The sequence below is a fragment of the Haliotis rufescens genome, unplaced genomic scaffold, assembly GCF_023055435.1.
Source record: "Haliotis rufescens isolate VD_foot unplaced genomic scaffold, xgHalRufe1.0.p SCAF_7, whole genome shotgun sequence".
Taxonomy (NCBI): domain Eukaryota; kingdom Metazoa; phylum Mollusca; class Gastropoda; order Lepetellida; family Haliotidae; genus Haliotis; species Haliotis rufescens.
In genome coordinates this window covers 49413560-49440675 of record NW_025964361.1, presented here as the reverse complement: position 1 = coordinate 49440675, position 27116 = coordinate 49413560, and the positions used below count along the sequence as shown (strand labels likewise).

The following is a 27116-nucleotide window of genomic DNA, read 5'->3' as shown; positions in this document are numbered from 1 at the left end:
GCACACCGTCCATATATGAAATATAGGTTTGAACACAGCAATTATTGGAGACATTCAAACGCTCATGCACGTGCCATGCGATATGACGTCATTGATGGGGGCCTATGGACATGCAATGTGTTACTGCACGTGCATCCTGTGCAGCTGTACACAGCATGTGCAACTCAAAATTCGCTGTCACTTTGGAAAGCATGATCTGTGGTCATTCAAAAATTCAAAACTTCTCAGGCGCAGACACAAGCAAATCACAAGCAAATCATGCCAAAATTGACAGCTGCACAGCGTCATGAAGCCATTGGAATGATTCAAGCGGGAATGAGGCAACAACAGGTGGCAACACATTTCCAATGCCATTGTAACAGGATGTCAGCATTGGTGAGGCGTTATCAGAACACAAATGACGTTGCCGACCACCCACGTTCAGGACGTCCCCGAGTAACGACGCCAAGACAGGACAAATGGATTCGAGTTACACATCTCCGACACAGGTTCCAAACGGCAGTAACGACGTCCCAGACAATTCCTGGTTGCGCCGTATCCATCCCAACACTGTCAGGAATCGTTTACGTCAGTACAGGATTCGACCACGACGCCCTGCCATACGTCCCATCCTGACACACCGTCATCGAGTCAACCGTCTAAGATGGTGTCGAAATCATGTTCGCCAACCTCGAATATGGTGGAGAAATGTCTTTACAGATGAATCGAGGTTCAACATTTCCCACAGTGACGGGCGCCAACGTGTCTACCGGCGTTTGGGAGAACGTTATGCACGCAACTGTATTGTGGAGAGGAATCGTTTTGGAGGTGGCTCTGTGATGATTTGGGGTGGGATAACAGCACGGCACCGAACCCCTTTGGTGGTTGTTCAGGGCAATCTCACCGGTGTTGGCTACAGAGATCAGATTCTGAGGCCTGTGGTCATTCCTTTCCTGCAACGTCATGGCCCGGGATTGACATTTCAACAGGACAATGCTCGTCCTCACACGGCTAGGGTCGCAATGGATTTCCTTCACTATAACAATGTCATGTTACTGCCATGGCCTGCAATTTCTCCAGATCTCTCCCCAATAGAGCATGTGTGGGATGAAATGGAGCGCCGTCTGCGGCGTCTTCCACATCCTCCAGATAACGTCCGTGACTTGGCACAGGATTTGAGGAGGATATTGCAGGCCATTCCCCAGGCCTTCCATGCCCATTTAGTGGACTCCATGCATCGCCGATGCACTGCTGTGATTCACGCACAGGGTGGTCATACCCGTTATTGACTTTGTGACTTTGTCGTTTGACTCCCTACTCCATTTTGATCTTCTGACGTCATCGTAACAGATGTTGTTCAGGTCCCGTTGACATTTTCTTATGGTCCGATCATTCAGCTGCTACAGCGTCTGCATCATTTTGTACTTGCTGTGTTGTATTTCAATCCAGAATATATTTTCTCCGTGCACAGTTTCTTTATGTGGCTAGTATATAATATATGATAGCTACATGACAAAGAGCAATGAAGAATGAAGCATGGTTTATTTCATGATAAAACATTGTTCGCAATGTGATGACATAATATATTTGATGAGGGATGTGTCCAGTTAGTTGTTCCCCATAGATGTAGCTGGGGTACGCAGATAAACGCAGAGGTTGAACGATCGCATACGACAATCGATATTAGGAGAAAAGGGACAGATAATCGATGTGAGAATTGTGAGAATATGCAGGAAATACCAAACTTAACCTGCCTGTTCGTAAAATGAGCTTGTCCGACATTTCCAAGGTCAGATTCTATTCAGGGAGTCATCATTAATAAAATTTAGGCAACTTTTTTTAAAGCTTGCACACTTTATCAACATCCTTAAAGAGGCTGTACATAATGATGATATCTCAAATAAAAAACAAACGACTGCACCCCTCATGGTTTATTCTCCCTGCAGTGTTTTATTGTACGATTAACAACGACCACTTGTCATTTATTTCTTAAGTATACCAACCTGTACGAGCACTCCAGCTGGGTGCTGAGGAAGGTGGAGACGAAGTGGAAGGTGACGCTGTCGCCAGCAGGGGTGCGGTCGGGAAGTTCGGGCAGACAGAAGCACACCCAGGAGTGTATCTCGGCTAGACTGAACTGTCCCGTCAAGGTCAGGCTGTTGTGTGGCCTGTAACATAACACTGGCAATCACAATACTCCAGACAAACAATCTCACCCAGATGTATGCATCAGACATCAAAATATATTTGAGTGAGGGAGTGAGTTGGGTTATCCCCTAAAGTATGTTATATATCTTGTGATACTCCCCCATTAAGTCCCTATTTTCATGACCTTCTATGAAAGCAGTTCACATTGGAAAGAACACCTTTGCTGTTAATATACAGCCATAAAATAACCCCACTTTTCCCTGACATTTACAAATTGTACCGGTCCATGTTTTACACAGATGCCCCTCTGAACCTGTCATATCCTGAGATTACCTTCCTCCTGTTCTTACTTTGTACCTTAACTAGAGACACAGTTAGATAAAACAACATAGATACTTTAAGTATGTTCAGGTTTAGTGCAAGGAACAGTATTTCAGTTAGATCGTAGCCAGTTTTACATGGAAGGAGGACGTCTCAAATTGATGGAAGTCAGAAATGTTTACCACTTTAGTGTTTGTTTGTTTGTTGTTTACGCTGCACCCAGCAATATTCCAGCTGTATATACAGTCTGTATATAATTGACTCTGGGCCAGAAATCCAGTGAATGAAATCATGAGCATCGATCTACGAAATTGATACAATGACATGCATCAACCAAGTCAACGAGTCTGACCAGCTGATTCCATTAGTCACCTTTTCCACCACTTTAGTGTAACCAAAAATAATGGGACAGTTTCAAAAACTATCCTAGGTCTAATGTTGTTGAACTCAACATTTTCCTCATCACTGACTATTCATCAATAATTTGCCTTTCATTTCCTCCTCAATCTCTACCCTCAAGACAAAAAAAAAATACTCCCGGGAAGATCCTGGTAGAGAATAGATCTTCAGTAACCTATGCTTGTTGTAAGAGGCGAGTAACTGGATCAGGTGGTCAGGCTCGCTGACTTGGTTGATGCATGTCATCGTATCCCAATTGCATGGATCGATGCTCATGATATTAATCACTGGATTGCCTGGTCCAGACTCGATTATTTACAGACCGCCGTCACATAGCTGGAATATTGCTGAGAGCAGCATTAAACAACAAACAAACAAACAAACAAACAAGGTGTCTTCTGTACATCAACCATAGGTACACTCACCGACTGGTGTCAAACACGTGTGTTCGCTGATGCAGGGAGAGGGGTTTGATGGGATACTGCTTCACCTGGCACGTCTTGGGCTGGATGCGGGGTGTGATGTACGCCTGCAGTGTCCCATGCTGACCTTCAATTGACCTGACCTTCAACTCCAGACGGGTCGTGTTGGCTTGGCATCTGTACGTTGCCAACAGAAAGTTACCTTCCTGGAAGAAAAAAGGAAAAAGTTAACAGTGGAAGATCCAGTTTGAATTTTTTTATGGCTTGCTTTTTGCATACTATAAAAGAGAAATCATTATTATTGTCTGTAGATTAGACATTAACAATGGCGGCAGTTCCATGTTCTTTCTTACACGTTGCAAGGAAACTACGTCCAAATATCCATGTAGGTAAATTTCAAGAAACAGTTACCTGATAGTGTCATACAGTTGTGAACGAGTGAGGAAGCTATTTCGATCACGATTCATGTGCAGCATTACAGTGAGTGAGTATGGTTTTATGCCTCTTTTAGCAAAATTCCAGCAATATCACAGCGGGGAACACCAGCAATGGGCTTCACACATTGTACCCATGTCAGGAATCGAACCAGGGTCTTCGGCGTGATGAGCGAACGCTTTAACCACTAAGCTACTCGACCGCCCCTGCAGCATTAGAGGAGTAATGGTCTTTTCAAGTACATTATTAAAGTGAGTTCAATGCCACTTTCAACAGTATTCCAGGTACACATGCATCACACTGGACACCTTTCTGCCATGTTTGTATGATGATACTAACAACCATGCTTGCATTTGTATGGTTTAATGATTAAACCTTGAAATTTAGTATCAAAGCATAAGCGTCCATAATTGGACCTCAACATCAAAATAGTACTCAAAAATAGAAGTTCCATAATGGCCTGCGACAACCTCATCATCAACACCTGTCGGAGCCATATTTCTGCGAACATGTTATTTTTTGGATCTACTTTGGTAATTAAACATCTCATAGGGTCCTTGCACACCTAAGGGATGCAACTCTGCAAATCAACACGACAGTGTCCTCGATAACTGTGCTCCCTGTGCCCCTATAATCACAGGAAGCAGGGGGGGGGGGGAGAGTGCAGGGAACTGTGGGGGGACTGACCTCTGGATTACAGGCACTGTAGCTGACCACAGCAGAATTCTTCTCAACGTCCAGGAGGTCAATCGGTACATCACTCTGTCAACATTAACACACATTAGGCAAGGCCATTGTTTTTTCTTATAATACAGAGTGTGAGAAAAATTGTTATCATACAGTTGTTATATAACTAAACTTGAATAAATCAAGGCAATTAAAAAATAATGGTCTGGCTCATGGAGAAATAAAAAAAAATAAGAAAAGTGAAAGATTATACATTATACTTGACCCTTGATGTTAAGCAGAAGTTTGATGCCCTAATCATTGCTAACACTAAATGTACAAATATTCAAATAACTGTTGAATACATTTAATACTTGACATTTACGCTTAGGAACTTAATTTGACACTAGTACGGAAGTTGAAAACAACAATGATGTCTGCATGATGAGACATCCCAAAAACAATGAAGGCCCTCCACCTGCAGCAGCACGTTGTCGATGGGCATCTGTAGTTCCAAGCTGAGGGAGTAGCTAGCATCCTCGCAATTAAGGACAAACTTGTCGTTGATGCTGAAGATGGGGACAGCTGACACAGCATCCTTGGAGAAGGCCGTCTGCTGGTACTTCTCTCTCTCATCCAGAACCTTCTGCTGCAGGTTGTCCACCTCATTCCTGGATAAGAGACATCCAGCAGTGCAGGTGTGTGATACAAGATACAACAGTGCAGGTGTGTGATACAGAGCTACAACAGTGCAGGTGTGTGATACAGACATCCAGCAGTGCAGGTGTGTGATACAAGATACAACAGTGCAGGTGTGTGATACAAGATACAACAATGCAGGTGTGTGATACAGACATCCAACAGTGCAGGTGTGTGATACAGACATCCAGCAGCGCAGGTGTGTGATACGAGATACAACAATGCAGGTGTGTGATACAGACATCCAGCAGTGCAGGTGTGTGATACGAGATACAACAGTGCAGGTGTGTGATACAGAGATACAACAATGCAGGTGTGTGATACAGACATCCAACAGTGCAGGTGTGTGATACGAGATACAACAGTACAGGTGTGTGATACAGAGATACAACAGTACAGGTGTGTGATACAGAGATACAACAGTACAGGTGTGTGATACAGATACAACAGTGCAGGTGTGTGATACAGAGATACAACAGTGCAGGTGTGTGATACGAGATACAACAGTACAGGTGTGTGATACGAGATACAACAGTGCAGGTGTGTGATACGTGATACAACAGTGCAGGTGTGTGATACAGAGATACAACAGTGCAGGTGTGTGATACAGAGATACAACACTACCGTCGTGTGATACAGATATACAACAGTACAGGTGTGTGATACAGAGATACAACAGTGCAGGTGTGTGATACAGAGATACAACAGTACAGGTGTGTGATACGTGATACAACAGTACAGGTGTGTGATACAGAGATACAACAGTGCAGGTGTGTGATACAGAGATACAACAGTACAGGTGTGTGATACAGAGATACAACAGTGCAGGTGTGTGATACAGAGATACAACAGTACAGGTGTGTGATACAGAAATACAACAGTACAGGTGTGTGATACAGAGATACAACAGTACAGGTGTGTGATAACGTGATACAACAGTGCAGGTGTGTGATACAGAGATACAACAGTGCAGATGTGTGATACAGAGATACAACAGTGCAGGTGTGTGATACAGACATCCAACAGTGCAGGTGTGTGATACAGAGATACAATAGTGCAGGTGTGTGATATGAGATACAACAGTGCAGGTGTGTGATATGAGATACAACAGTGCAGGTGTGTGATACAGAGATACAATAGTGAAGGTGTGTGATACAGAGATACAACAGTACAGGTGTGTGATATGAGATACAACAGTGCAGGTGTGTGATACAGATATACAACAGTACAGGTGTGTAATACAGAGATACAACAGTACAGGTGTGTGATACAAAGATACAATAGTGCAGGTGTGTGATATGAGATACAACAATGCAGGTGTGTGATACAGATATACAACAGTACAGGTGTGTAATACAGAGATACAACAGTGCAGGTGTGTGATACAAAGATACAATAGTGCAGGTGTGTGATATGAGATACAACAGTGCAGATGTGTGATACAGAGATACAACAGTGCAGGTGTGTGATACAGACATCCAACAGTGCAGGTGTGTGATACAGAGATACAATAGTGCAGGTGTGTGATATGAGATACAACAGTGCAGGTGTGTGATATGAGATACAACAGTGCAGGTGTGTGATACAGAGATACAATAGTGAAGGTGTGTGATACAGAGATACAACAGTACAGGTGTGTGATATGAGATACAACAGTGCAGGTGTGTGATACAGATATACAACAGTACAGGTGTGTAATACAGAGATACAACAGTACAGGTGTGTGATACAAAGATACAATAGTGCAGGTGTGTGATATGAGATACAACAATGCAGGTGTGTGATACAGATATACAACAGTACAGGTGTGTAATACAGAGATACAACAGTGCAGGTGTGTGATACAAAGATACAATAGTGCAGGTGTGTGATATGAGATACAACAGTGCAGGTGTGTGATATGAGATACAACAGTGCAGGTGTGTGATACAAATATACAACAGTGCAGGTGTGTAATACAGATATACAACAGTGCAGGTGTTTGATATGAGATACAACAGTGCAGGTGTGTGATACAAATATACAACAGTACAGGTGTGTAATACACAGATACAACAGTGCAGGTGTGTGATACAAAGACATACAAAAGATATCACTCCTATAATGTGGTCATTCAGTTATTGAAGTTTTCTCACATCAAAAATTCATGCAAGCAACATCATGAAAATCTAGTGCTGATAAAAGTATTCTGTATTCAAATCATTTGATGTTCTGAAATCTTTGATTCTTTCAAATGAACTGCCATGAACAAATCTTAATTCTGCTGTATTGCTACACATCATATCAATGTTTCAGATACCCAATAGATAGTTCCTGACTGACTGACTGACTGACTGACTGACGATGGAGAATGTCATAAGCCTCTCTGGACCTTTGGTCCCGGGGAGCTAATAATACCATGAAATTAACAAGGAAATGGGCGTGTAAAGTGTGAGTGGGTCTATATCTGGTGCAAATTACAGGTCAAGCAACGCAAAACATGGTGCAAACATCATTCAGTACATAAAGTATTGGTGTGTAGGATGTAAGGGAAGGGTACACATCTGTCTCAGGGTTCATACAGACCTTTGGAGCACTTTTAAGCACTTTTCAAAGAAAAACAAGGACGCTTTTCTCGGGTAAAAACACCTAAATCCTAAAGATTTAATCCCAACAATGACTGACAGTTTTTCTGGTAATGACTGTTTTGTCTGTGTGACTTTAGTGCACTTTCCCCCATTGTACCAAAATTAGGTTCCTTCCTGCAGCAGTAACACAATGCCTTGTTTTTGTCGTTTGGTTCGCACTCCCATTGGGACTTTTAAACCCAAGCGCGATAAAAAAGCACACTTCCTCATGTTTTAACCACAATTTGACTGGTTCCCGGATCTTCCACTTGGTCTGTGGCAGGACAGGAACCAGTCTAGAATTTCAAGTGCCGCTCATAACATTAATTAAACAATATTCAGTAATACAATACGCAAAGGAATTAACCAATAATAGACAGAAGAGTCTTTCATTTTATGTTGCAAGTAATAGGAAATAAACAATGCAATAAAACTAAGACTGATTATAATTTTCAGTAGCAATTTTATTTTAGCTTGACCGCCTTTTTTATATTCCAGCATTTTTCAAGAACTGTAATGGTAAAAGGGCAGAATCAAACACTTTTATTGGACATGGTAAAATTCAAGCACTTTTCAAATCTGTGCGAACCCTTGTCTTTGTTACATTAGAAAAAGTTGAGTATGGAGACATGAAAATAAACTGTAAGAACACCTGAAACAGAAACACTAGCTCAAGAAACATGCTAGAGATTATTTAGAGGTGTTATTAAATGTAATATATTGTTAGAAACACACGGTTGTGACTGAGGGGAGTGTTTCTGCCCACGCTGGCAGTCAGCTGGTTAGATATAACAGCAAACAGAACCCTGACAGAAAGGCTGCTGAAGCAGAGAGATCAGTAAGCTGGGTTAGAAGATGCTACACACAGGTGGGTGAAGTTAGTCAGGGGAGACTACTCTAACGGCACTCTGTGCTCAAGGAGCGGACATACTTGAGGTGGGAGAGTTTGGTGACCGCGGCCTCCCCGATGACCACCTCTCGGGCACCCATCTCTCGTAGCAGGGGTTCAGAGGTCAAACCGAACACCCAACCTGCACATGCAATATGCTGGCGTTATAACTGTGGACAAGTGTATACACATAAGCGCACTGGAGTAATAAGCACCATTCCCATGCATGTAATGACTGTCAGACTGAAGTCTAGCAATGCAATTATCGCAACAAGTTTTATTCACAGAAATTCTGATACAAATATTTCTTTTTTCGTATGATTAGTGATTGTTTGAATAAAACAAATCAGAACAAAAAGAAAAGACTTTGTGGCAACAAAAAAACAAGACTAATCTTCAATCTGACAATCTGCCATTCAGACATGTAACCCATGTGACTTGTAAGTTTGGGTGGGGTAGTTACAAGTTACACAACTGATAATGGATGATACATACTGCTCGGGAGCTACTTGGTACATTGTCAACCGGGATATGTTGGTGTACGAGGCAGGCATCTAAAGGGTCCATTTTATTATATACAGTCAAGTCCCGTTAATCCGACATTGTGGGTTGCATATAATTATGTTGGGTTAACGAGTATGTCGGATAAACGAAATTAACGAATAGTAGTATCAACAATCGTGATCGAAAATCGGACACCTACACGATAGTTAACGATAAAAACATGGAATAAAAAAATAAAAATACAATATTCATATTGTTATGTTACATTGTTGGCGGAATATGTTTTCTAATCATGCAACCTCTAAAGCTCAACACAAAACAACTGTTATGGACTGTATGACTTATTCAAAATACTTTAAAAAGCATAGTCTCGAATGGAAGTCGCAAGTTTGAAACTGGTACCGCAAGTGTATTCCTTCGCTTCCAACAGTGGTAATGTAGCTTCCAAGAATTCTTTATTAAAGTGGATTTTGTATATAATCATATCCAAATGTATGTGACCTCAGATATTTCTTATTTTTTTGGTTTATATTTTTAAGATTTTGCAAACTCATAACTAACAAAGTTGCAATTACAAAGGGTGGTGAAACGTCCCTGTGTGTTAGGTAGGAGAATTACGTTTCAAGGTTTTACATGTGTAATTTTCTGGTAGACAACAACAACAAAAAGTATATAATAAATATGATATTCCATGTGTCTTGTGAAATATCTCCTTTCCCCCTCGTGATGGGGTAAAGAAGACATACATGATATTCACTCGACACATGAAATATCCTCTACATCTTCTAAAAGTGCACTTATACGATGAAGACAGTCGATACAAAATGAGCATCAGATTCTATGAGGACATAAGTGTGGTTAAGATTATGTATGAGCCACCAGTGAATGTCAGATAGTAAAGCAGTACACAGCTAGTTTCACAACTTATTTCTGGGACAGTGTTTCACAAAAACAGTGATTTTAATGAGCTAGGCATGAGCTACGGGTTTGTCATTAATATCCATTTGGGCCATTCGATCCACAGATCAGTCCCCACTTACTGACAAGCATGGAGCTGATACACTGTGGTACATGGTGAAGCACAGTGACTAGGGCGTATCCTCATTTGAGAAACACAATACACATTTATAACGAACACACTTTTAACGAATTGACAAACGTAACGAATTGACAGATATAATGAGCCGTTTTTGAGGTCCTGGGTATTTGCTGTATAGTCTATCATATAAAATTGATGGATTTAACGAACACTCTTATAACGAAATAACCGATATAGTGAACTCACAATGTGGTCCCGAGTGTACTCTGTTAGTCTGTCTCACAGACCCTGATACAAATGTATATCAAATCTAGCCCATGCAAGTCTATAATGTTTGGCAAGTCTAGATTACTGCAGTATCTGAACAACTGTTTTTTTCTGTACGATATGTTCATTTCAGAGACTAGATGTTAGTCTAGTACTCTGTCACGTTTATGTTTATAAGAAACTGTTAACCTCTGAGCTGAACAAACAAACTAAAATTAGTGGTCAATTTGAGTTCATTATAACCGTAGTTTACTGTACTTTTGATAACTCACATCATATCACAAATGAGGTTGGTCGCTTTCTGATCCACCCTGCGATTTTCAATGTCTTATTCCTGCATGTCACCTCATACCCGACACTGGGAGACTTCTCCACTAAACATCTCATGCCTATCTCTGTGTACATCATCTATTTTTCCAACAGTGTAAGTGGAACAAAAAAACAATATCCAAATGTTGAGGAAAATTGAAAAGTGACAAAACATTTTGAACCACATCTCATATCTGACATATTGGGACTCCATCAATACGCAAGCTGAACATCTGTTCATATTTCTAAAATCATGCAGTTCCCTTGGTGACAGAAATCATGCCATCAACAATTACCATAATGTCTGTAACGAAAGCATGCAGTTAGGACAGGTACATAAGCAACGAACATCCACGGCTCCAAGTTCATAACAGCGTTACCTCAGAGACACAATTTTGTCCCTTCCTTCCGAAGTAAATGTCATCATATCTTTTCCCGTTTCTTTGTGACATGGAGCCGATGTGAGGGAAAACAGCCAGCCTGTAACCATGGTAACGGTTTCTCTAGCGTTTATGAATTGAATAGGAACATAGTTTATTTCGCCTACCCCATGTACACAGTGACAATACATCATACATTTCAGCAAAACCACACTAGACAAACACTAATCATATGTCTGCGTGAAAGTAGTATTCCAGATATATATGTTATATGTTTGCCTCACAGCAGTATCTCATGGCCAAAAGTTGAAAAAAAATATAAACCAACAAAATAAAAATCATAGGGGAATAGATGGATACAGGATAACAGAAATAACAAAACATGAATCTTAAATCCAAAATAATGGGATTCTGCAGCATCCTGTGTTTGTATTGGATGAAGCACCAGTAAAATACTTGCCAGCATACGTGGAGCAGACAATCTCATCATATCCTGGTGTTGTCACCACACCCCCTTGTACCGACGTGACGCTCTCACTGCAAGTCTGAAATATTCCAACACATACTCCACAATCTTCTTGAGTTTTGGTAATGTTGAAATACTACACAATCTTCTAGAGGTTTGTTAATACTGAAATATGTCCCTGAAGATCCGGGTTAGAATATGTCTTCAGCAACCCATGCTTGTCGTAAGCGGGGACTAGCGGGATCGGGTGGTCACGCTCGCTGACGTGGTTGATGCATGTCATTGTATCCCAATTATGTGGATCGATGCTCATGATATCAATCACTGGATTGTCTGGTCCAGACCCGATTATTTGCAGACCGCCGTCATATAGCTGGAATATTGCTGTGTGCAGTGTTAAACAACAAGCAAACAAACAAACAAATAATACTGAAATATTTATGAAAACATAATAATACAACATTTGAGTGTAAAACTTTCATTGAAATGACATCTTAAAATGTTATTATCAAATTGTTCAAGTCAGTCCACTGGTTAATAGAACTGGACCTGTTGGTCAGGTAGTTGAACTTTCAATGAGAATAAAAGTGCAGCCTGCAGTTTAAGGTTCTTGACTGTGAGTCGGGCGAGGTGAGGTGATACCTCAAGATTATTGCACTTACATAGCAACATGCATGAGTGCGTGGCTGCTTGTACTGGTCTGGACTAACACCAGTTTTATAGTGCTGATCCACTGGGACACCATGCCACAGTTTAACATGAATATACGGCCAGGAATTGAACCACCATCCTTCGCTCTCTGGGCGGATGACTGACAACTACGAGATGCTGACAGTGAGACAGTGATGAACGTGACTGACAACTACAAGATGCTGACAGTGAGACAGTGATGAACGTGACTGACAACTACAAGATGCTGACAGTGAGACAGTGATGAACGTGACTGACAACTACAAGATGCTGACAGTGAGACAGTGATGAACGTGACTGACAACTACAAGATGCTGGCAGTGAGACAGTGATGAATGTGACTGACAACTACAAGATGCTGGCAGTGAGACAGTGATGAACGTGACTGACAACTACCAGATGCTGACAGTGAGACAGTGATGAATGTGACTGACAACTACAAGATGCTGACAGTGAGACAGTGATGAACATGACTGACAACTACAAGATGCTGGCAGTGAGACAGCGATGAACGTGACTGACAACTACCAGATGCTGACAGTGAGACAGTGATGAATGTGACTGACAACTACAAGATGCTGACAGTGAGACAGTGATGAACATGACTGACAACTACAAGATGCTGGCAGTGAGACAGCGATGAACGTGACTGACAACTACAAGATGCTGACAGTGAGACAGTGATGAACGTGACTGACAACTACAAGATGCTGACAGTGAGACAGTGATGAACGTGACTGACAACTACAAGATGCTGGCAGTGAGACAGTGATGAATGTGACTGACAACTACAAGATGCTGGCAGTGAGACAGTGATGAACGTGACTGACAACTACCAGATGCTGACAGTGAGACAGTGATGAATGTGACTGACAACTACCAGATGCTGCCAGTGAGACAGTGATGAATGTGACTGACAACTACAAGATGCTGACAGTGAGACAGTGATGAATGTGACTGACAACTACGAGATGCTGACAGTGAGACATTGATGAACGTGACTGACAACTACAAGATGCTGACAGTGAGACAGTGATGAACGTGACTGACAACTACAAGATGCTGGCAGTGAGACAGCGATGAACGTGACTGACAACTACAAGATGCTGACAGTGAGACAGTGATGAACGTGACTGACAACTACAAGATGCTGACAGTGAGACAGTGATGAACGTGACTGACAACTACAAGATGCTGGCAGTGAGACAGTGATGAACGTGACTGACAACTACAAGATGCTGGCAGTGAGACAGTGATGAACGTGACTGACAACTACAAGATGCTGACAGTGAGACATTGATGAATGTGACTGACAACTATAAGATGCTGGCAGTGAGACATTGATGAACGTGACTGACAACTACCAGATGCTGACAGTGAGACAGTGATGAATGTGACTGACAACTACAAGATGCTGACAGTGAGACAGTGATGAATGTGACTGACAACTACCAGATGCTGACAGTGAGACATTGATGAACGTGACTGACAACTACGAGATGCTGACAGTGAGACAGTGATGAACGTGACTGACAACTACAAGATGCTTGCAGTGAGACAGTGATGAACGTGACTGACAACTACAAGATGCTGACAGTGAGACAGTGATGAACGTGACTGACAACTACCAGATGCTGACAGTGAGACAGTGATGAACGTGACTGACAACTACGAGATGCTGACAGTGAGACAATGATGAATGTGACTGACAACTACGAGATGCTGACAGTGAGACAGTGATGAACGTGACTGACAACTACGAGATGCTGACAGTGAGACAGTGATGAACGTGACTGACAACTACAAGATGCTTGCAGTGAGACAGTGATGAATGTGACTGACAACTACCAGATGCTGACAGTGAGACAGTGATGAACGTGACTGACAACTACCAGATGCTGACAGTGAGACAGTGATGAACGTGACTGACAACTACGAGATGCTGACAGTGAGACAATGATGAATGTGACTGACAACTACGAGATGCTGACAGTGAGACAGTGATGAACGTGACTGACAACTACGAGATGCTGACAGTGAGACAGTGATGAACGTGACTGACAACTACGAGATGCTGGCAGTGAGACAATGACGAACGTGACTGACAACTACGAGATGTCTGTGGCTTACATGGCTGTATCTCCAGATGGGTTCCTCAGCCTCGTCGAAGCTGTACACCTCCACGAGACCGTCGTCCCTCCCCACCAGGAGGTCCAGCACGCCATCGGCTGTGATGTCATAGTTGGCCAGACTCAACACACCTGCAAATACAAACAGTAACTTACAACACATCATATCCAGGACACAACCTCAACATTGTGTCGACACAAAGCATCCACAACACAACACAAGTAGCAGTATCATCAGGACACTATGCAAAATTAATTCAAGTTTGAGTTCCACAACTGGCAGCCATACAACAACCAGCTGCATCAGGCAAACAAATAGTTCCTCAAAATGAGATGTCATGATGTCGGCTCAAATTTGCTATGCCATGTCTACAGTAAAATCTAGTTGGGTTTAACAAATAGACTTATATAATATCATCATTAGATGAGAAATATCTGGTATGAACTACCTCAGTAATGGCCGACATGATGGGAGGAGATTACTGAAGTTGTCAATGAAGCAGTGGCGATTAGGTGATAGTCATCATTGATAAACTGGTCCATCATTCAAATGTGGAATGTTCAACAATGTTGCTGACTGTCACTGTCAGCCAAGGTTTGGCGATCATATGACCAACCTCTCGTCCAACGGAAATGACATATATCATGTAAACTTCATGTTAAAAAAGATATGTTTTGTTAACACTCTGTGAAAGAGAACTGTTAATGTGGTGACCTACCTCCATTCTTCTTCTCATTGGGAAGCTCCCATCTGTGGGTTGGGGCCAGTCTGTAACAGGGGACACACTCAGATTACAACAACACACTAAGATTACAACACAACACTCAGATTACAACATGCTCAGATTACAACACAACACTCAGATTACAACATGCTCAGATTACAACACAACACTCAGATTACAACACAACACTTAGATTATTACACAGTTAGATTACAACAACACCCTCAGATTAAAACACAACACTTAAATTATTACACAGTTAGATTACAACAACACCCTCAGATTACAACAGCCTATTTAAGATTACAACACACAGAGTACAACACATTTAAATCACCATTACAAACAGATTACAACACAGTTAGATTTCAACCACAGCAGTTACAATATGACTCACTAAGATTACAACACACTTAGATCCCTCCCATCTCTCATACAAGACAAGGTAGAGGGATGCAGAAGACTACTCACGTGCCGATCTGTACGAGCCCCACTCTCCCATCTGACGTACCGAACAGGATCTCATTACCCTCATCACCTGGGACAAAATATCATTGAAGATCAGGAAACAAAAGAGGTGGGTGTATAGTATAATGCTATATTACCACAGTATCAGTAAATCTCGTATTCCATTGTCGACTGTTTACTTATGCAAATCTAAGCCAGATATTTCATTGCTTGATTGAATACAGGACTCATTGTATGTCACAGCGACTCGGAGGTATACACGTTAACTTTTTTATGATTTTTCATGAATGTTTTGAAGTGGAATTACCTCTACCTTAATTTGAACATAAGAAGAGAACCCTTTTGTTTTGACGAAGTCTCTTGACCTAACCTAGGTGGTATACATACTGATTATGCATAATCCCAAACAGGAAGTGATGTCAAGCACATATTCCACACGTATCGTACCACAAAATTAGCCATACGATAGAGTTGCCCGCCCTTGAGTCGTAATGACACATACCTTGTTGACCAAACTCAGTAAAAAAAATCAGCATATCTCAATCCTAATTGATTACCGTCAAAGTTGTTGCCATGGAAACTCAAAAAATATTTTTGTAAAAAATCACAAATTATCAAAAGGCAGCATTTTACCACTAGACTTATCTATGTGCCAAGTTTGGTGAAGAAATATGGTCGGTTTTTCAAGATCTGCTCCAGGAACAACATCTTGCATGGAAGGATGGACTGAACACATCGTGGGGATAACAATTGGTGTTTGAAAAACTGAACTGGCTGGGACTGGCAAATCGGCAGGCCATAGCCCCCCTTTAACCATTCATTGCTTTTAACCATTTGCTCTCCAGTTTTATATCTGTGGTCTGAACAACATATTTTTGATAATGACAATGGTCTGTCCTTGTAGTAAGGGACAGTGGGAGACGCTAGATTCCACCCACCGGCATCGTTCCCGTACAGCTCCAGCACGACCGGCGGACCTGGCACCTCCACCTCATACAGCAACTCCGAATGCTGCGGACAGACATCATTACACAGAGTGAGACATCATTCCTACTTTAGCTAAGACCATGTGTCATGTGAGATCATGCGACACCTGAGACTGTGACACCCGAGACTGTGACACCCGAGACTAACAGATGGGACATATGGCAGAATGCGACATAATATCTGTTTGTTTGTTTATTGTTTAACGCCGCACTCAGCAATGTTCCAGCTATGTGACGGCGGTCTGTAAATAATTGACTCTGGACCAGACAATCCAGTGTGTGACATCATGAGTATTGATATACGCAAATGGGATACGATGACATGGATCAACTAAGTCAGCGAGTCTGACCACCCAATCCTGTTAGTCGCCTTTTACGACAGGCATAGTCGCCTTTTATGGAAAACATGGGTTTCTGAAGGCATAACCCTGATCTTCACGGGTTCATTTCGACATGAAAGATGAGACGTCACTCAGGAAACTGAAACTAGGAGACCTTTAGACAGTCTCACTGTTGCGTCCATGTCACAATTCAGACTGAAACAGTAGATCGAACCATGTGTGACAGCTGAGTGAGTGATGTGACATCATACAGGTACCAGATAAATCATTGCTAAGACAGTATAGAAATACATGTACATCTAACTTGAGCTGAAAAAACCCAACTGTTTTCAAATTGATTTAATTCAATTTGGAGTTAAATAATGTAATAATAATGTGCATATTTATTATGCAACAAAACCATACACTACAGCTTGCTCAAAGTGCTTCAATATTACCCTGACCAAAGGATCAGTCAGTGAGTGAGTGAGTTGGGTTTAACACCGCTTTTAACAGTATTGCAGTTATATCAAAGCGTGTCAGCTTAATGTGGCAGGAAAGCCCGAAGTGAAGCAGGTTCCAGACGTTTACCACTTCGGTGAAATCCACGAGCACGGGCATGGTGCTGACAAACCTAGAAACATAATTGGGGCGAACCGGGATTCAAACCCACAATCATAGGTTTCTGGCGTGCCCAAGGCATGCAACTCTGCACAGTGAATCGCTGCGCCTCAGACGACTGGGCATCCCGTGCCTCCCCAAAGGGTCAGTGTGCATTCAATTTTCCTTCTCAGCTCCCTGGGAAGTACTGTAGTCTTGAAATTGCTGTTCGCATGAATGAAACTTCGCATTTATGTCTCCAAAATGTTTATCAACAATAAGACAGCCTCACTGCACACTTTAGATAGTGGAAATACCAACTTGAATATAAACACAAGTCGCATTGATACTGAGTTGCATTTTTGGCAAGGGGTCAGCAGTCGTAATAATTTGGAAACGCATTAATTTCAAGATTTACAGTATATAACCCAAGCTGTCTGTGAGGTGTTAGAAGGTTAACAGTCATCTCACCCTACTAGGTACCCATGTACTGCTGGGAGAACGGAGGCATATTTCAAACAAATTCACATGCCTAAGATGACACAGTGTGTGTGACATGTGCTAAGTGTGGTGCAGGACAGAAGCACAAGAAACTTCAGGAGTCAAGCTGCCTAACTCGGTCACCCATCCAGCCACTCTCGGCAAACAATGTTGCCTTGTGACCTGTGCACTGGACACAGGACCATGTCAAACTGCTGAATCCACCACTTGTTTGTTCCCCTACCTGCAGTGATCGAAGCACGCGGTCCTGACAGGCGAGGATGGGGATTACATCAGGTATCTTGTCCAAGGGCAGGTTGATGACATCATTGATCTTATCTCCGCACAGGAAGTGGTTGATGTCCTTACAGTCGCGGTAGTGGTTGTAGATGAAGTTTCCGCATGTGAACAGATCAGAGCCTTCAACATACCTACAATGCAACATGTCACATTGTTACCATGGTTACAGTATCTGCTGTGCTGCAGAAATCTACCAATACAAAAAAATAATGTTACAACACATTTTGCTAATAATCGGGTCTGGATGAGACAATCCAGTGACTGACATCATGAGCATCGATCCACGAAGTTGGGATACGATGACATGCGTCATCGAGCCTGACCACCCAATCCAGTAAGTCATCTCTTACAACAAGGATGGGTTGCTGAAGACCAAGCATAGTTGACTTTTGTGGCAAATGTTGCTGAAGACCTATTCTACCCCGGATCACGGTTTAACATGAATACACCTTGGACACAGGAAACTGATTCTGAGCCAGTCAGTCCTGGTTTTCGCCTCTTAATGCCAAGTGCCAGGCAGGGTAACAACAAATACATTCTTTTAAGGTCATTTGGTACACTGTGCAGTTGGGGATGAAACCACCAAAGCTTTATCCACTAGACCACAGAGGCAGTGGATTCTGCACCATTGAGTGAGTTGGGTTTTACATCACTTTTCGCAAAGTAGTTCAGCAATATCTCGGCGGGGGACACCAGCAATGGGCTTCACACATTGCGCCAATGTGGGGAATCGAACCCGGGTCATCAGCGTGACAAGCAAACACTTTAACCACTAGGCTACCCAACTGCCCCAGATCCTGCATTTATACATCTGTGAACATAATTGTCTTGCCAGTAGGGCTTGCGACACCACCTTCCATCAACGAAGGGTACTTTAGGGACATGATATTTGAAAACTGATGCTGACAGATTGTATTTTTTCAACTGTGTAAAAAGTTACTACCTGAAAGTAAAAAATAACATTGTTTTATTAGAAAGCAGAAAGATATGCTTCATGCAGGAGTGAGTGAGTGAGTTCGGTTTAATGCCGCTTTTAACAATATTTCAGTTATATCACGACGGGTCAGCTAATGTGGGAGGATAGCCTGAAGTGATGGAGGTCTGAGACGTGTACCACTTTGATAAAACCTACGAGGATGGGTATGGTGCTGACAAACCTAGAAACAAAATCGGGGTGAACTGGGATTCGAACCCACTATCATAGGTTTCTGGTGTGCCCAAGGGACACAACTCTGCACAGCGAATTGCTGCGCCTTAGACGACTGGGCCAACTGTGGCCCCGCTTCATGCAGGAAGCACCTGTACCTGGTTTCCGTCTGAGATATATACATTTAACAAAATACACTTAACAAGATTCAATGCTGAATGCCACAACAACAGAACATCTTACATGGACTGTATTGGTTCGGACATGTTTGTGTCAAAGGTCAGGAAGTTTTTGCCCTTCTTTGTGTAACCTCTGACCTCCGGCCCTGATGCCACAAATATCCTCTCCTTAGCCCCGCCCACTGGCCCTGCAACTTCCAGGCGGATGATCTTCGGTCCCGGCAGAGTGGCAAATACTTGCTGAAAAACAAAGAACCACACGTTCATCTTTGATGGAAAACACTGTCATTAACTCCCTGGTACATGTAGAAGGGAGAGAACAGTTTGATATTAATGTTGCTTTGAATGTGCTGAACAGGTAAGGTGAGGTGGCATGGGGATCAATGTCGCGGTCAAGACTACTGCACCTACATATTTCAACATGAAGGCATGTGTGTGTGGCGGCTTGTACTAGTCTAGACTATGCTACTTTTAAAGTGCCACAGTTTAACTCGAATGCCGGATAGAAACTCTTGCAGAATCTTTTTACTAATTTTTGACTGCACAAACACGTTCCACGTTAGCGATGTGGCATAGGGTGTCAGGTTACCGAGCCGCCATTTGAGTGACTATGGTGATGCGTGGGGTGTTTGGGCGAAATGGTTTTGGAAGCTGGAAACTTTGTTTTAGGATGTTTCCACATGAGGATCAAAAGAAGAAGGAAGAAATGCATAGAGTGAGATAGGATAATTTTAAAAACTTTCTGTTATATCCTGACCTACCAGCTGGACGTGGGGGAGAAGCTGCCGGTCAGAGATGTTCAACACAACAAACAACGGATGATCATTGGGACCGATCAGGGATTCAAACCCATGATCAGTAGGTTTGGGCACTTCTAAGGGACACAACTCTGCACAGCAAAATGCAGTACCATAAACCACAGGATCAGCAAAATCCCTCCATGGATTGGTAAAGTTTTCTGAGTTTCAAAATAGGAGTCTCTCTATCACTATAAGTAATGTCAAGACCATGTATACATGGATCCAGAAGGAGTGCATGGATGTGCGCCTACATAAAACCAAGTCATTTTTAATTAAATTTAACAAGACAAACTGCACTGCAGATAAGTTGCATTCATGTAGCACTTGTGATCACAAAATCGACCCTCCGATTATAAAATAGCCCTATCTGTGCTAGAGTGAGTGAGTATGGTTTTATGCCACTTTAAGAAATTTTCAAGCAATATCAGGGTGGCAGACACCCAGAAATGGGTTCCACATATGATACCCATGTGGGGAATAGAACCCGGGTCTTGGTCGTGACCAGCAAATGCTTATCGGTAACCACAAGGCTAACCCACTGCCCCTAATCGGTGCTAGATGACCCATAACTTTCATAAAATTACATCCATAATACATAATACATGTCATACAGCAGTTTTGTTGATTCATAACTATCAATACATTTGATGGATAGGTTTTCTTATTTCAGGCAATACAGAAAACAGAGAACTCACACAATATATCTTGAAATTGGAATTTAATTTAATTTAATTTAACTTTACGTTGTATAATTTGCTAGCTATCATCACTTACCTGAACTTCTCCCTTTTTCATACCGAAACACTGCAGGACCCCTTGATGGTCTGCCACAGCTATCTAAACACAGAACATGGCACACAATGAAGGATCAGGCAGAGACAGCAGGCCCCTGTTACCGCAAAGGGGTCTTAGTACTATGATCATTATAGCGCTAATATTGTTTTGAGAAATGGGGCCCTGAAATACTTTACATCAGAGATCTGGAGAAAAAAATTAACAAAAAACTTCCTAAAACAGAAAACTGAGGCAATTCTGAGATTGACCCCACAATTAGTGGATCCTGGATCAACAAAGGGACACAACTCAACACAACAAGTTGTCATACCTTAGGCCATCTGGGCCCCTCATCAAATATGTTTGTTTGTCGTTCAAAGCAATATTCCAGCTACACGGCGGCGGTCTGGAAATAATCGAATCAGGACCAAACAGTCCAGTGATTGACATTATGAGCATTAATATACGCAATTGGGATATGATGACAAGCATCAACCAATCCAGCGAGTCTGACCACCCGAATGAGTTAGTCACCTCTTACGCCAAGCATGGGTTGCTGACGACCAAGTCTGACTCAGATCTTCACAGGGGTCATCCCCTGTGATTTGCTTATCAAATATCATACCCTTTGTGTTTTTCCTGAAGCAGGGAGAAGCCTCATTGTCTTGGGAGACGTGATCCCCACCTGAAATAAGTACAAATACAGACCATATACATGATGCCTATTACATTGGAGACGGTTTAATGAGTACAATTTCATCAAAAACAGATTTGAGCAAATGTAAAGATTTCATTGAGGCAGGGACCATAACATAAATATGAAGGCCCTCTAGCCGATGCGTGAAACCATCAGTGCTACGGCTTGTACTGTGCGGCCTATCCAGAAGCGGGCAAATACACATTCACTGCAGTGATCATTGTCTCCTTATAATTCATGAAAAGGTTATATTTCAAAATACATATTTATGCTCATTTACTTCTTAACATTGTCCACATTACACCTGAGATTTATTAGTGTACTCAAGCATTCATTGTCATTGTATTCGATGACTGTAGTCACACTTAGTTTTTGTCCGAGTGAGCAAAATGGCGCACATCTAAAATGAGCAGAAGTGCAGATTGTGATTTTCAATAATAGAAATTAATTCTCAATGAAAGTCCTTGGTTACCAAGATGTATAAAAAGGAGACATGTTAAAAATTTGTTTCGTGCCATTAACAAATTCAGGGCGGTCGCATATATTTTTATTTTGACTAATAAAATGCAACTGAAATACTTACACGACACTTAATTTTTGTATTTTTATTCCTATTGTCAATCCTGAAATAATTATGTTTCCATTCATCACGATTTCACCTTTTGCTTGGAACCAAAATTATTTAGGTATGATCGGTATTCGTGTTCATATTATTTTGGGCGCAAACCCATATTTCATCATATATTTATAGTTAAATTACCATATAGTAGACGACATAACTATTGACTTTGTTTTAGTTAGGCCTCTATCACAGAGCGTGCTGAAGAAAACTGTACATATTTTCACGATGATTATATTTGTTACCTTCTGTAGATTTTTTCTTTATTAATGATGACTATCGTTTAAATTCTTTATTTCTTTATACTGTATATGTAATACTATAAGCATGATAAGTATTCTTCCTCAATATAAATTATGAGCTAAATGACATTGTATGTTTAGACACAGTGACATCATAATATAAAAATATAAATTTGTTACATGAAATAAAGTTTAAAGTTCGTATTTGATGAGGAATAACTAGAAAACCATGGCGAAACTGAGCTCAATTCAGACAAAAAACTACAAACGTTAATACAGGCTACGATATTTGTATCTGGTACCATGCATGTTGATGCTGAACTGTTCAAACTAACGGGTAATATTAAATAACAAATGTAAAATTACAATTGTCTTCTTTGCTTTAGAATTTAAGAGTAGCCGCCTTTTGAAAAAAAGAATGTCTCGCTCCGGCAAATGGCTTTATCACAACTAGCTCCAAAGTGGCATTAACTCATAACACTGGATCTCTGTCTCATCAAACATTTGTTTAACAACGCTCATAGTCTACTGTGAAATTTTAATTCATTGGCACAATTAGCATTATAAAAAACTAGCAAATTTACATGAAATAAAGACAAGATCTGTAGATTAATAGCGTCATTTTTCTTGCTGCCAGTAAACACAAGTACCCATGCATATTTGCAAGTAATCTAGTCTGAAATAATTGTATGATACGAAAATAATTTGGAGATATACTTTGTTCACATTGGGAATATGGTGAACTGTTACAACTGTCTTGATTGCGTCTGGATGAGTTTTATTTACACTTCCTGATTTCCTGTGCAATTAACTGGATCATATTTTTCTGTGGCGTTCACAGTGGATTTTGTTATTTGTATATTAATAATAGTTATGCAATTGCAACATAAAATAAGATATATTTACTGATTTAAAAAAAAAAAAAATTAATTATATGCTACTTTTTATATCGAATTGGTTGTGCATTTTCTTCACACGCCCGCCAAAACCTACATTCATAGACAGCCATCGCATTTTCTTTTCCTATCTTTTTCTTTGTTTGAAACTTTTGGGGAGATTTTACCGATGACATGGTAGCGGAAACATCACTATCATTTTTAGTCTATCATACAGTCCCTGAAACAAATGTATCCAAAACAGCCCCTGCAAGTCAATAATATTTGGCAAATCTATATTACTGCCCGTCTGAAAATGAAGAATGTCTATTGGCCCCTTTTTATTATATTTCTATGTTCATTTCAGAGACTAGATATTAGACTGTGTCATTCTCTTCAGACCAAGAGTCATCCAGAACCCACCCCTGGTCGTAGTCTGCGAATTCTCTCCAAGTAAAATATCGAGGCACAAAATGGAATCGTCTCAGTGAATGAAGTCGTTGAAGGATATGTAAATTTAAATAAATGTCCTGAGCTTATAAGTACATGTACATTTCAGAAGACATACATGTTCAGTGAATAATTCACAGCCAACTGACATCTGCTTATGAGAGATAAGACAAAGACCATTGTCATCTGCTAAGAACCATCCTTTTATTGGATTGTCACTTGTCATAGTCAGAGAAATCTTGGCTTAGGTAATTAACTCTAGCCCCGCATATTATGCAATATGATATTGTTTATGTGGTAACCAGAATGTCAGTTGAGAATGTCTGAGCATTTATTGCGCATCTGCAGCAGTACTGGGAGGTAACAGCAGGGTGTCGGAGTGTATAAGTTACATGCCAGACTGTAGTGCTGATGGTTAATGATAAACGGTAGGGGAGGGGCATCCCTTTTGTTATGGTCTCTGATTGAAGGTATATGATCAGATCTGCATTTTGCTTTTGCAAATATATATATATTTTAATGCTCTGGAAGTTAAATATTTCTTCTGAATACTCAAAACATTTACGATTTTTTAGTAAAACTACAGACAACCTTGAGCATATTTAGTAAGACACTAAACACATTGGGCCACACACATTGATGTTTTCATTGATTAAAAAAACCCATGTAAGCTTTTAAAATCTTTTAATGCATTATATGACAGCTCTCAAATATATATGTTTTATTTGTTTCCAGTCACCATAGCCAGTGACAATAATGAATGACCCCACCTAGAACAAGTTAACGACAAATACTGGTAAAGGCAGGCCTCTGTCGTGTACGTTTTGTGAACGAAAATAGGACACTTAGAAGGATATTGACATAAATCGCTTCACTTTAATATAAACGTGTTTGAAAATTTTCATATATAGTTACCTGCTGATAGTCTACACGTGTAAGATTTAATTCCATCATTTTGAATGTTCTCTTTGTGTAACAGACGTGAGATAACTTCAAGAAATCGTCACCGGTCTCACTTTGTTGATCTTCCCGACCGAAAATGTACGATAGCCCCGCACTGAAGAAATTATCCAAATTCATTAGACTGAATCCTTGCAACTTAAAATTATAATCCAAAATGTATTTAAAATTACTTATAATGACTGTTGACAAATATATGTATTTTTAGAAGAAAAAGGGATAGCATGCAGAATTTACACTATTTCGCAGATGTGCGGTCCTCTCTTGCGCCGTTGTGAGTGAGGGCAGCAAAATTTGTGCCTGTGCTTGCCGCGGGAAATACGAAGATTTCACAGTTCTGAGACAAGGGGTAATAATCATTCATAAAGGAACTTCGCTTTTTCGACATAATTTTTAATAACAAAAATTTTATATGTTCACAAATTAATATGTTTGCACCTTTGTCTAGTCAGTGAGTGAGTATAGTTTTATGCTGTTTTTAGTTATTCAAGCAATATCACGGCGGGGGGACACCTTAAATCGGCTTCACATATTGTACCCATGTTGGGAATCGAACCTGGATATTCAGCATGACGAGTGAACGCTTTAACCAGTAGGCTACACCACCGCCCCAATCATAATTTGTAAAATTTCACTGTAAAAAAACACAAGCACACTCTCAGCATTGGTAGCAACTTATTTGGTTTTCCTAAAATATCTGTTCACATGCAATAATGCAGAGGCATCACAAAGAGCCTGAATGTTTTCCTGTTATGCATTGTAGGGAACACAAATAATGACACACAACTGAAGGGACATATGGGCAACCATAATTCGTGGCTACACAAACACGATTAAGTTTTTGTAAAGATTGATGACATCATGAGCATCGGTCTAAGTGATTGAGATATAATGATGATGACTAACGAGTCTGAGAACTTATGACAAGCATAGGTTATTGGTGACCTATATTCTTACCCGGAATCCCGGCAGGTAGATTCTATTATCCAAAAAGAAAGAGTAAACCTCATAAGATACATGGCTATTAAATTGATATTTTGCCCATGTCACCTGTATCTCTGAAATGGACTAGTGTCTAACATGTTCCATGCATTGCAGCTATTATTTTTAAGAAATAATTACGGCATATTGGCAAAATATCTCTCCCGAAGCTACCTAGGCCATCCCAGTTCAACTCTGACATTGCAGACTAGATGACGTGGAGTTTAACATTTGTGACTGTCTGTTTGATTCCAAATTCCATTATTTCCTGCCAAATCTACAGGTAACATAAACACAGCATATTTATCTCTTCATTATGGTAATCCTTTTCCAATAATCTATGTAACGTTAACATTCATTTTAATTATTGTCTGAAGTGTAATAAAATCACTGCATGTTGCCCAAGTAACAGTTCAAATGGCATTATTTGCCAATCAGTGGTGGATTAGCTTTCCCTCAAGATAAAGATGTGGTTACTTTGCATGAACCATCTCTGATAGAACTAAACCTATTTACCTGCCCTGCCCTTGTGATTACTTTGCACGCTCACCCCACCCTTGTCATTGTGCCATAATCTCTCATATTTATGATGATACAGCATATATATATATATATATACCGGTATTATATATCTCTGATATCACACAACTAAAAGACATCAAACACCCATGATCTGTCATAGCTTTGGATGCTTTGGACGCCGAATGACTTTTCTTTAGTTTTTTAGATCTGCACTTTTCTATTAAAAAAAATATCTTATCTAAAAGAAAGGACTTTAATTGAGGAAAAGACAACATGTTTTCTTAAAATAATGAATAAAAAGGTAATGAACTTCAAATTCTGTTTTTAGTTAATTTCCATTGAAATATCTAGAACACTTTTTAGTGATTTTCAATCAAAGCTGACAAGAAACATGGAAGGTGAAACTGTAACTCATTATAAGTCCAGTTGAATAGTCTCACTCTGAAACACTGTTAGCTCACCTGGTTTAGGTCTGTATCAGCTCACCTGGTCTGGTATTGTTTTTCAGCATCTTCCTGATACTACTGTGATAATGAAACTGAGTCTGTATATACATGTTTCCAAAATGACGCCTAGTCACCTACATTGTTAAATGGACTCAAATCCAATTTCCAATATGGCTGCCACAGAAGCCATATTGGAT

The 27116-nt window shown here is 40.7% G+C and overlaps 1 protein-coding gene across 2 annotated transcripts in view; it reads right to left on the bottom strand.

The window, feature by feature from the left end:
* LOC124110473 (Bardet-Biedl syndrome 7 protein homolog) overlaps positions 1-25055 on the bottom strand; it is a 29073-nt gene extending 4018 nt beyond the window's left edge. Inside the window, exons 1-15 of one of the 2 annotated variants that reach the window (XM_046469850.2) lie at positions 24926-25055; positions 21753-21812; positions 21128-21190; positions 19618-19793; positions 18172-18358; positions 16480-16552; positions 15545-15611; positions 15068-15117; positions 14350-14480; positions 11524-11608; positions 11064-11163; positions 4849-5041; positions 4392-4466; positions 3273-3475; positions 1983-2147 (exon numbers count right to left, since the gene is read on the bottom strand). In XM_046469850.2, coding sequence (XP_046325806.1) covers positions 1983-2147; positions 3273-3475; positions 4392-4466; positions 4849-5041; positions 11064-11163; positions 11524-11608; positions 14350-14480; positions 15068-15117; positions 15545-15611; positions 16480-16552; positions 18172-18358; positions 19618-19793; positions 21128-21190; positions 21753-21812; positions 24926-24964 — 1667 coding nt within the window. In that variant the 5' untranslated portion in view covers positions 24965-25055. Of the gene's footprint in view, positions 1-1982; positions 2148-3272; positions 3476-4391; positions 4467-4848; positions 5042-8606; positions 8707-11063; positions 11164-11523; positions 11609-14349; positions 14481-15067; positions 15118-15544; positions 15612-16479; positions 16553-18171; positions 18359-19617; positions 19794-21127; positions 21191-21752; positions 21813-24925 lie in introns of both variants that reach the window. The other variant, XM_046469853.2, reaches the window with a different exon arrangement.
* Positions 25056-27116: the final 2061 nt, after the last annotated feature.